The following is an 11,552-nucleotide window of genomic DNA, read 5'->3' as shown; positions in this document are numbered from 1 at the left end:
CGGAGGTCCCTTCCAACCCAGCTGATTCTATGATTCTATGATTCTAGGAAAATCAGCAGCAATCCCTGAGCTGCTCTGCTCACCCGGGGCGTAGTTGAGCACACGGACATCGGGCTCCTCCAGCGCCAGCACCTGGAACATCATATCCCGGGAAGCCTTCCCGCTGCAGTACAGAGCCCAGCTCTTGAAGGGCTTCAGGGCACAGAGGGAGGAGATGTTCACCACGGTCCTGCTGCAGCCAGGCCGCTTCCCAAAGGCCTGCAGGGCCGTGGAGGTGAGGCAGAGAGCCGAGGTGACGTTGAAGGCAAAGTAGGTGTTGATCTCATCCGGGTCGGTGAGGTCCAGGAAGGATTTGGAGATGTCTCCCAGGGAGCCTAGAAATCATGGAATGGTGTGGGTTGGATGGACCTGAAGCTCATCCAGTTCCACCCCCTTTCCACCCACACTTTCTACTAGATGAGGTTGCTCATCTAGTAGAGGCCAGTCCAACCTGGCCTTGGACACTTCCAAAGTGGGACAAATGAATTAAGAGTTACAGAGGGGTTCAACAACACAGCACACCCCTTTTGCTCCCACAAAAGCAAAAGTGTCTCTGGCAGGGCCCCACAGCAACCTGAGGAGCTCAGCAAAGCCCAGCTCTGCTTTTGGGTCACCCACTGAACCAGCAGTGACACGGGCCAGGGACCTGCCCTGCCAAAACAAACAGCTCCCAACCTCCACCCCGGGGTACAATGTCCCCACAGGCCACCACGTGCCCTCCTGCAGATCCCTCTTCACGACCAAGCCACTGAAAGACCCAAGTCCTGGAGCACCTTTTCCCTCCAGGGACACACCATCTGACTTACAGCAATAATGGGTGAAAAAGGCACTAAGGCATCAAAGGTGCAAGGAAGGACGCACAAGGCGGGGCTAGAAGTTTGTCTGAAGGTTTGTATTCGGGGAGCACAGGGACAAGAGGGTGCAGGAGGGCAGCCAGGTGCTCCTGTACCACAAGCAGCGGGTAAAACCTTACGAGCAACAGGTAAAACCGCTCAAGCAGCAAAGCCCCGGCAGTGACCAGCTCCCCAGACTAATTATTGTAATGAGACCCGGACGGGGTGAAATCTCCGCTGTTCTTTGGGTTATTTACTCTTTCCCGATACTTGCCGGCCCCCAAAGCACCGACCAAGCCCCGGCGCAGCCGGTGTAGAACCAAGGGCGGGCTCTGCGGGGCTGAGCCCCGCTGTGCCGGGGGAGGACGGAGGGGATGGACGGGTCGTTACCGGCGTTGTTGACGAGGATCAGGCGGCCGAAGGGCTCGGCGGGCAGCACCTCCCGCAGTGCAGCGGTCGCCCTGCGCAGCCCCTCCTCGCTGCCCAGGTCTGCGGCCACGCAGAGCACCCGCAGCCCGGTGCCGCCGCCGCCCCGCAGCTCGGCCGCCAGCTCCATCAGCGGCTCCGCGGAGCGCGCCAGCAGCACCAGCACCGAGCCCGGGCCCAGCCGCGGCGCCAGGAGCCGCGCCAGGCTGCGGCCGAAGCCGCGGGAAGCGCCGGTCACCACGCAGGCGGTGGCGGCCCAGCGCCCGTTCCCGGATCCCGCTGATCCCGCCGATCCCGGTGCCGGCTCCATCCCGTCGCGCAGCGCGAGGGGGCGTGGGAACGCGCCGCCCCACGTGACCCGCCCCATTCATGCCCCCGCCGCTTTGTGAATGGCCGCTCCGCGCGCGCGGGAACCGCCCGCCTGCTCTGATTGGTAGCGCGCCCCGGGTGGGCGTGGCCAGGGCGGCGGGCGCCCCCTGCCGGCCCAGACGCGGGGGTGCGGCTTCCTCGGGGGGTGGGAGCCGGGAATGGGATCGGGAGTGGGACCGGGAGCTGGAACGGGAACGGGAACAGGTCCCGGAACGTGGCTGCGGCCCTGGAGCTCCTGCCCCGCAGCGCCGCCGCTCTTGGGATTTTCTCCAATACATTTTTTTTCCCAATATATTTTTTTCCAATGCATTTTTTTTCCCAATATATTTTTTTCCAATACATTTTTTTTCCCAATATATTTTTTTCCAATACATTTTTTTCCCAATATATTTTTTCCAATATATTTTTCAAATTTTTTTTTAATCAACTTTTTAACCTTTTTTTTTTCTAAATATTTTCTTTTTCCAAGCACGGATGTAAAACCCCCCTTCTTGTACCTCCCCAGCACTTTGCAGGACCACACACCCCAACAAAGCCTCGGCACACACCTTTCCCCTCTGCAATCCCTGTTTTTGGCCCTCAGCACCACTTTTTGGTGTAGCAAAACCGCTGCCCGATCCCAAAATGTCCTGAACCCCTTTTTTAAAAATAAATATCTCTCTGCACGAAGGTGCAGACAACTTCCAAAGGGGGTCTTTAGACGGGGTACCTGTTTTGCATGGAATTATCTGGCAGCCAGGCTTGGTTTCCCAGCTGTTAATTCCCGAGGCCAGATGGCTCCGGCAGGTAACGGAGCAGGATTTCACTCAATTAAGCTGTCACAGACTGGGCTGAAACCCTCCAGCGTTCTAATAAAGCATTAAAAATTCATGGCATGGCAAAAACCCAAGAGTGATATTTGTTTTGCTAAAGCAAATCTTACACATTCGGTGAAATTAAGATCATCAGCAAAAAAAAAAAAAAAAAAAAAAAAGGAAAAAAAAAAGGCAGCAAATGTGTATTTTTTTCACAAGTAGCTTCTTGATGGCAGAACTTGCTTTAGTGGCTGCCAGTTCCCCCCTTCCCATTTTGGCAGCTCCAATCTCCTGCATCCATCACGCTTTTTGCCCCAGTTCCCAGCCTGGCACCGCACCCTGTCCCACAGAGCCCAGGGAGGAACTGGGCCAACTGGAAATGGTCAGCATTTTGTTGGACTTTCCTCCCAGCAGCTCATTTCTTCCATCTGACCTGTTGTCAGGCTACACCGAAGGGTGCAGGAGATGCCTCGACCCTGGAAGTGTCCAAGGCCGGGTTGGACGGGGCTTGGAGCAACCTGGGATAAGTGGAAGGTGTCCCTGCCCATGGCAGGGGGTGGGACTGGATGGGCTTTAAGATCCCTTCCAAGCCAAACCATTCCAGGATTTCTAAGCAGGAGTGAGGGTCTGAGAAGCAAGTATTTTATCTGATAGAACTAAAAATAAAATAAAAAATCAGAGGGAGGGAACTGGTGACCAAATGAGCCCAGATCTGGAACTGCAGGGCAGAGCTGCAGAGAAATTATTGTGGAATCATGGAATGGTTTGGGTTGGAAGGGACCTTGAAGATCATTCAGTTCCACCCCCTGCCATGGGCAGGGACACTTTCCACTAGCCCAGGTTGCTCCAAACTGGCCTTGGACACTTCCAGGGACTCATGGGCAGCCACAGCTTCTCTGCCCAACCTGGGACAGCCCCCCCACCCTTCTCTTAAACCATGGAATATGCTCCATGTCCCTCATGTCCTGTCACAGTGGAGACTCTGGTCCCTCAGCACCATCCTGGTCCCCTCAGAGATTTGCTCCTGCTGCACAGCTCTGGTCCTGATGTGGACAGAGCCCGTGGAACCCCCTCCTGCTGGGACAACACGGTGTAGGCACCTCGTCACCTTCACAAAGACAGAGGCTGATGAAGCTGGATCAGAACACTGAGCATCACAAAATCATGGATACCACAAAATCCTGGATCCAGAACACTGAGCACCACAAAATCATGGACAACACAAACCCCCTGGATCCAGAACACTGAGCACCACAAAATCATGGACACCACAAAATCCCTTGGATCCAGAACACTAAGCATCACAAAATCATGGACACCACAAAACCCCTGGATCCAGAACACTGAGCATCACAAAATCATGGACACCATAAAACCTCTGGATCCAGAACACTGAGCATCATAAAATCATGGACACCACAAAACTCCTGGATCCAGAACACTGAGCATCACAAAATCATGGACAACACAAACCCCCTGGATCCAGAACACTGAGCATCACAAAATCATCCACACCACAAAATCCATCAGTTTGGGCTCAGGCTGTAGTTGAGACAACCAGCACTAGGTGTCATGGAATCACAGAATCATTAAGGTTGGAAAAGCACTCTGAGATCATCCAGTCCAACATCTCCCAGCACTGCCAAGGCCATCACTGCCCCATGTCCCCAAGGGCCCCATCCACAGGGATTTTAAATCCCTCCAGGGATGGGGACTCCACCCCTGCCCTGGGCAGCTGTGCCAAGGTTTGTTTGTGTCAATGACATTGAAAATCCAGAGGGATCTGAGGGATCTGAGTCTGGGGATCCTGGGAGGACAGCAAGGGACTGGGGGCTCCACTCCTGGGCAGTGCAGGGAGAGGGAGAGCCACTGCTGCAAAGAAGTGCCAGGGGAGTAAAATTTCTCTTGGCAGTACTGGTTTTAAATATGCACTGGGTGTATAATCAGAATTGCCCAAATTATCCATCATTTGAGAGAGCACCTATTGGATTTATCTGGAAAAGCCACCTGAGCTGCTTTGTTGTGGTGGCCCAGATCCTCTTGGCACTGGGTTGCTGTGAGCGTTTGAAACGCTCTCAGTGGCTTCTGATGGGTAGAACAGGGCTCCCGCAAATCCAGGGGAAGGCAGGAGGGCTTCCAGGGGTGGAAAACCCACCCCACACCCTGCCAGGGTGTTGGGAATGGCATGGAACTGCTGCTGCTGAGCCTTGGCACTGCCAGGGCTCCCTGATGTTGGAGAGGAAGGGCTGAATTCCTTTGGCAAAGGACTGTTAACAATGGCTTTCAGGAAGGGCCCTGGGTATTTCCCACCCAGAAAGGGCAGGGCTGGAAGCCACATGAGGTGGCCCTGGCTGTTGTCACTGTTGCCACGGCTACTACGGGCAGCGGGAAGGGAGGACTGTGGTTTCCCTCCTGAGCTCTGTTGTTGTTTTAGTCACCCAAAGGCCACCCCTTTGGGATCTCCTCATCTTCAGCAGCTAATTGTGTGACCTCCTAAGGACAGGATGGCTTGGATGGCAGCAGATCCCTGCTCCATCCAGCAGGATTGCCACCCAGCTGGGTTGTGGTGTGGCAGCAGGGATAATGAGGATGGGCCGAGTGGCACGGCGGGAATTTCGCTCCTGCAGCTGTCTGGGATGGGAAGTGGAGCGTGTATTGAGGAGATCTCCCCACATTTTGGGATAGGAGTGTCTCCCTCGTCCTCATAAATTGTGGCTGCCATCATGCAGCCCAAGCACAGGATTCCCAGATGGAGCAGCTCTGAGCCTCAGATGGGGATCCATGAGGTCCTCAAATCCCGCCTTGATGAAGTTAAACCACTCCCTATGGGTTTTGGTGGGACTTTAGAAACCCCAGTACAACTTGCCAAAAGATCTTCGCCCCAAAATTGCCACCAGACATCCCCAAAACATATTTAATTAAAGCAGATTTGAAAAGTCCTCCTCGAAGGCTGAAGCCAGAGCTCCATGGCTGAAGTTCATCTTGGCACTGTTTCAGTCTGTCCGAGCTATTAATTTCTTGTATTCAGACAAAAAGGTAGAATAAAATGGATGTGAAAACAAGAGTCATAGTTAGAAGCATCCAGGTATGTCCCAGTCAGGGATTTAGGGAACAATACAATAATATTAGAGAGGTTTAAAAATTTATGTCGGTGCTGAAAAGTAAAGCAGAGCAGGATTTTAAGTACAGAGCCCAATGGCTGGAGAACGTGGATTTATCCTCCATAAATATCTTGTGGAAGGCTGGATTATATTGTGGTTGTGGATGTGTGTGGAGGAATGTTTGTAGGAGCAATAAACCACAGGGAGCCAGGTCTGGGCGAGGGCACCTGCCCGGGAGCAGCAGGACCAGGGTGGAATCCCTATAAATCCCTATAAATCACCATCCTCAGCCTCTGGCAATCCAGGCCGGCTGCTGCCACTGCTGTGGGTGGCATCAAAGTGTGTGGGATAGTGACAACCAGCTCAGAGGGAGCTGTGGCCCTTCTCCGAGGTGGCATCTGCTGACAGTGCTTCTCCCACCCTCCAGAAAGCGGGAGCAGCCAGAAAGCAGGAGCAGCTCCCTGTGGTTCCTCGCTTCTTCTGCCTCTCCATCCCAATACCATCCCTTTCTCCTTCTCACAAAAAAGGCAGCCAAGCCATGAGCTTTCCCCCCTGGGAAGGGCAAGGTTGCATTTTATGGGCACAGGGAGGGTGCTTTCAGTTGGCACCGCGTGGCAAAAATGTGGAAGGCAGCGGAGGGAGGGGGATAAATGAGACACAGGCACCTCTCCGGGCACCAGGGGTGTGTTTATTCCCTGGGATTGGGGTGGAGGGGGATAAATGAGACACAGGCACCTCTCTGGGCAGCAGGGCTGTGTTTGTTCCCTGGGATTGGGGTGGAGGGGGATAAATGAGACACAGGCACCTCTCTGGGCAGCAGGGGTGTGTTTGTTCCCTGGGATTGGGGTGGAGGGGGATAAAGGTCAGCCTTTGAGAAGGAAACCAGGCTGCTGCATGCCCAGAGCAAACAGGATCAGTGACTCGTGGGCTTAGTCAGCACCCGGGGCGTTGTTACTGCTCTGGAAATCCCACGTGGTTTTCCTGGTCCAGGAAGGACAAGGGGAGGAGGAAGCAAACGCTGAGGGTGCCCAGCCTGTGGGCAAAGGGTTTGGTGAAGGCAGGAGGGTGTGGGGTCAACTCCAGGACTCCAGTCCACATTCCAAAAGAAGGGATGTGCCCAGAGAAGCTGCTTGAGGTCCCTGCAGGAGGCTGGTCTTCCACTCAACAGCATCTGGCCTTGTTTGATCCTTTCTTTCCACTTCTAATTCCTAGATCTGTTCACTAACTCCCTTTTTCCATTGGGAAGTGTTTTCCCGACTGACACAGGAGAGACCAAGTCTAAGCATAGCTTGGCATCGTGCCCTCCTGTCACCATCTGAATTGAGGAGGGGAGAGGAGAGCATGGAAGCAGCTGGAAGGGAAGATGCCAGCAGGGAGAGGGGGAAGCAGGTAAGGAAGCAGAGGAGCCAGGAGATGCTGAAAATGGATCAGCACAAAATGAGAACCCAAAATAAACGGGACCTGCAAGAGATTGTTGAGGTTAAAAAAACCAAAAAGGAAAGAAATTCTGCTAATGGCATCGCTCTGGTGACTCAGGACAATGGGTTCTGAATTTGGGGAGATCCTGGGTGCTGCAGTACTTTGTAGACAGTGGTGATGACGTTTCATTTCAGCAGTGAGGGAATAAGTGAGCAATCACAGAGAGAGGCAGATCGTTGAGCCAGCAGGGAACCTGCACAAGAGGCTGTGAAAAGGCTCCTCCAGCTTCCTGACCTGTTACATTGATTTTTTTAAGGTGTTTTGGCACACTAAGGAAGTTCTGGAAGACTGGAAAACACTGAGAGGTCAGTAACTAAAAGGGAAAGTTTTTAAAGCACTCTTTAAAAACTCAGGCTGTTGTCAATCCCACTAAACCCAATTACATGGAACTTCATTAGTAGGAAATTAAGGGAACGTAAAAGAGTTAACGTCAGCCAGATGGGCTTAAGGAAAATAGGATCTGTCAGGCAAACTCTGTCATTTTTCAGGGAGATTATGAGCTGGGAACAGGCATCTTTGATGCATTTGTGTTGGTCCTGCATGATGATTTGATTAATAAATCAGAACAATACATATTCAGCTTGTTTGTGTCAGTGACTGGTAAGAATAAATAAACTTCTTGCGGACGGGCTTTCAAATGGTACAAAGTTTGTGTGGCAGCAAATGACAAGGACAAATCCCAGGCTGCTCCCGAAGGCAGATGCAAGCCATGAATATTCATGCGAAGGTGACCAAATCCCGCGTGTCCAGCGACAAAGAATGGAGCTTTTCTTACAGAATGGAAAATTTTATCCCCGGAGTTGAAAGTGAGGGTGGGGAATCAGCTGAACATCAGGGTCAGGGTGACCCCGGGGCCAGCGGGGCTCAGAATGGTGCTCACACAACAGGGAGGAGGAGCAGATGGGTGATAATCACCTTGTGCTTTGCTTTGCCGGGTTACTCGATTTCTGCTCCTTGATAAAAACATTCTGGGCTGATCCCACATCCCGGGCTGATCCCCCAGCGTGGGCAGAGGGCAGGGGGGGATTCTGCCCCTCTGCCCCTGTCTCAGCTGAAACCCCCCTGCAGAGCTGCTCCAGCCCTGGGAACAACAGCACAAGGACGTGGAGCTGCTGGAGAGAGTCCAGAGGAGGCCCCGGAGCTGCTGCCAGGGCTGGAGCCCCTCTGCTCTGGAGCCAGGCTGGGAGAGCTGGGGGGGTTCCCCTGGAGAAGGGAAGGCTCCAGGGAGAGCTGAGAGCCCCCTGAAGGGCCTAAAGGGGCTCATAAAAAAGAGGGAGAGTGACTTTTTTACACAGGCAGATAGTGATGGGACAAAGGGGAATGATTTTAAACTAAGAGGAGAGATTTAGATTAGAGGCTAGGAAGAAATTCTTTACTCAGAGGGTGGTGAGGCCCTGGCCCAGGTTGGGCAGAGAAGCTGTAGCTGCCCCTGGATCCCTGGAAGTGTCCAAGACCAGCTTGGACAGGGTTTGGAGCAACCTGGGCTAGTGGAAGGTGTCCCTGCCCCTGGCAGGGGGTGGAATGAGATGGTCTTTAAGGTCCCTTCCAACCCAAACCATTCAGTGATTCCATGACTGATTATAAATTCCCATCTCTGTGCTCAACCCCCTTGTATCATAAACCAGTGCACTGAGCAGCATTCTCACACCAGAGGAAATCAGACTTTGTTTCAGAGATCTTTATTTGTGGTAACACCATTCCCTGATAGAGCACTCAGGATTGATAGTGGGACTGGTGTCACCCATAGCAGTTCTCATCCTGTAATTAAAGCCATTAAGGGTCGTTGCCAGCCACTCTCTCTTGGACCACTGGTGTTTAATCCTGTTTAACAATCTCAGCTGAGACAGAGCAATAGTTACCACTGACTTCAGGAATATTGGCTCAGTCCCCCACAGCACCAGCCCCACTAATTTGAAGGATAACAGTAATCCTCTTAGCTGGGAACAGCGGTGGATGGTGGGATCCCCTGATTCCACACGGGAGCTGGGTTTGTATCACACACTGAGCATTCCCAGAGCCACAGGCAGCTCATCCCAGAGGTCTGAACTCCAGAGCAGTTTAAATCAGCGATGATCTGCTCCTCAGCAGCCATCAGGGTGATGCCTTAAGGGATTGCCCCTGTTTTGCCATGAGGGATTGCTGGAAGCTCCAGCCTTCTCCAGGGATGTTCCAGCTCATGCCTCTGCAGAGCAGCCAGAGGAGGCTGTGCTGTGCTTCCCCATGATCCAGCTCCTAATCCATCCCCTGGGGCGGGATTCCCCTGCTATTTCAACCCCCTTTCCTTCTATTGCTGTCCCGTGTCTTTGCCTCTTGCTCCTCGGAAAGCTTCTACCAGATCTCCGTGGTGACAGCCATCGGATTTCCTCGTGGTGTCAACACATCCAGAGCGACACCCATCTGGTCTCACAGGGTCCTGGGTTTGGGAACCACAGGCATGATGGGCAGGAGCTGGGGAATTCCACGTGGGCTAGTCAAGCTGGAGCACAAGTCTGATGAGAAGCGGCTGAGGGAGCTGGGGGGGCTCAGCCTGGAGAAAAGGAGGCTCAGGGGGGACCTTCTGGCTCTGCAACTCCCTGACAGGAGGGGGGGGCGGGGGGGGGTCGGGCTCTGCTCCCAGGGAACAAGGGACAGGAGGAGAGGAAACAGCTTTAAATTGCACCAGAAGAGGTTTAGTTTGGATATTGGGGAAATTTTTTTCATGGAAAGGGGTGTCCAGCCCTGGCACAGCTGCCCAGGGCAGTGGTGGGGCCCCATCCCTGGGGGTATTTAAAATCCCTGTGGATGTGGCATTTGGAGACATGGGTCAGTGGTGGCCTTGGCAGTGCTGGGGGATGGTTGGACTGGATGATCCGTAAGGTCTTTTCCTACCTTAACAATTCTTAACGATTCTAAATTTTCACCAAGCTCTCCTTGCCCCTCCTGCATTGTTCCAGTCAGGGAGTTATTTTGTCCCTTTCTCATTTAAATAAGTGACAATACAGGTGTCCCTGCCCTCATCAGGGGGGTTGGAACAAGATAATCTTTAAGGTCCCTTCCAACCCAAACCATTCCACTATTCCATGTTATTCAGACCAGCAGCTTTCAACCTTCCCAAGCAGCGGTGAGGGAGGCCCGAGGTGTGCTCCTACAATCCGAGTGGATTATTTATATCTCAGAAGAAGAAACAACAAAAACAAATGCAGAAACCCACGGTGGCATCCACAGCCTGGGCTTGCTCCCGCTTTTCATCCCACCGTGTCCCTGGCAGAGCGTGGGATTCCCGTGCAAGGACAGCTCTGCTGCACCTGATAACGGGGTTGGGAACTGGGAACGGGACCTTCCAGCGCCCGTTTTCACAACACAAATTAACAACAACAACAACCAGCTGCTTCCAAAGGAAGGATTTGCACTGAGAGGGGCAGCGTTGAACGGTGAGGAGACCTTGACATCCCAGGATGTTTCTGCAGGATAACGGTGTTTTCCAGGGGAAGCTCCGCTGTGTCCTTGGGAGCAGAGGCCTCTTGGGTCACACAGCTCAGGGAGGATGCAGAGCAGCTCAGCAGCGGGTGGGATGGTTCAAGCTCAAAGGTGGTTTGGTGTCAGCAGGAGCTTCCTTTGGGAGCACAGTCAATGGCACATTTTAAGGTGGAGGTGACATTGTTTCTGGGGCTGAAGGACAGGATGGGGCAGGAGGAGCAGAGGGTCATCCCTCAGGGGGTAGGGGATGCCTCTGCTTGGGGCAGTGACACAGGTTTGTTCCTGCTGGGGGGTCACAGTGGTGTCACTGCCATGGGGTTGTGTCCCCTCGTGGGGGAGGACATGAGGACCCTGTTATAGGGCTGTGTCAGTCATGGTGGGTGTCACGGCCATGGGGCTGTGCCCTCTTGCAGGGGAGGACACGGGATCCCTGCCATGGGGCTGTGTCAGTCATGGTGGGTGTTACAGCCATGGGGCTGTGCCCTCTTGCAGGGGAGAACACGGGATCCCTGCCATGGGGCTGTGTCAGTCATGGTGGGTGTCACAGCCATGGGGCTGTGCCCTCTTGCAGGGGAGGTCAAGGGATCCCTGCCATGGGGCTGTGTCCCCTGATGGTGGCTGTCACCACCATGGGGGCTGTGTCCCACCACAGTAGTTGTCATAGCCATGGACTGTGTCCTCTCACAGGGTAGGACCCGGTGTCCATGCCAGTAGGGTGTGCCCCTCATGGTGAGTGCCATGGCCATGGGGCTGTGTTCCTTGCAGGGAACGGTGTCCCTGTCATGGTGGTTGTGTCCCCTCATGTGGGACAAGGACACAGGGGCCTTTCTGTAGAGCTGTGTCACGACCACAGGGCTGTATCCTCTTATGGTGGAGGACAAGGAATCCTGCCATTGGGCTGTGTCCCTTCATGGCATGTGTCACCACCATGGGGCTGTGGCCCTTCATGGAGGAGGACATGGGGACTGTGCTATGGTGGATGTTTCCCCTCACGAGGGTAAGACATGGGGGCCCTGCAGAATCTGTGTCCCCTCCTGGGGGAGGATACGGGGTCC

General features: G+C 53.8%; 1 protein-coding gene across 1 annotated transcript in view; it reads right to left on the bottom strand.

The window, feature by feature from the left end:
- Nucleotides 1–1,608, bottom strand: part of SPR (sepiapterin reductase (7,8-dihydrobiopterin:NADP+ oxidoreductase)) — a 3,632-nt gene extending 2,024 nt beyond the window's left edge. The window contains exons 1-2 of the mRNA XM_017836876.1: nucleotides 1,263–1,608; nucleotides 84–374 (exon numbers count right to left, since the gene is read on the bottom strand). Coding sequence (XP_017692365.1) covers nucleotides 84–374; nucleotides 1,263–1,608 — 637 coding nt within the window. The remainder of the gene's footprint in view (nucleotides 1–83; nucleotides 375–1,262) is intronic.
- Nucleotides 1,609–11,552: the final 9,944 nt, after the last annotated feature.

Source organism: Lepidothrix coronata, unplaced genomic scaffold (genome assembly GCF_001604755.1).
Source record: "Lepidothrix coronata isolate B3197 unplaced genomic scaffold, Lepidothrix_coronata-1.0 Scaffold287, whole genome shotgun sequence".
NCBI lineage: Eukaryota > Metazoa > Chordata > Aves > Passeriformes > Pipridae > Lepidothrix > Lepidothrix coronata.
Note: the sequence above shows the minus strand (reverse complement) of the source record. Positions and strands in the feature narration are given on the sequence as shown.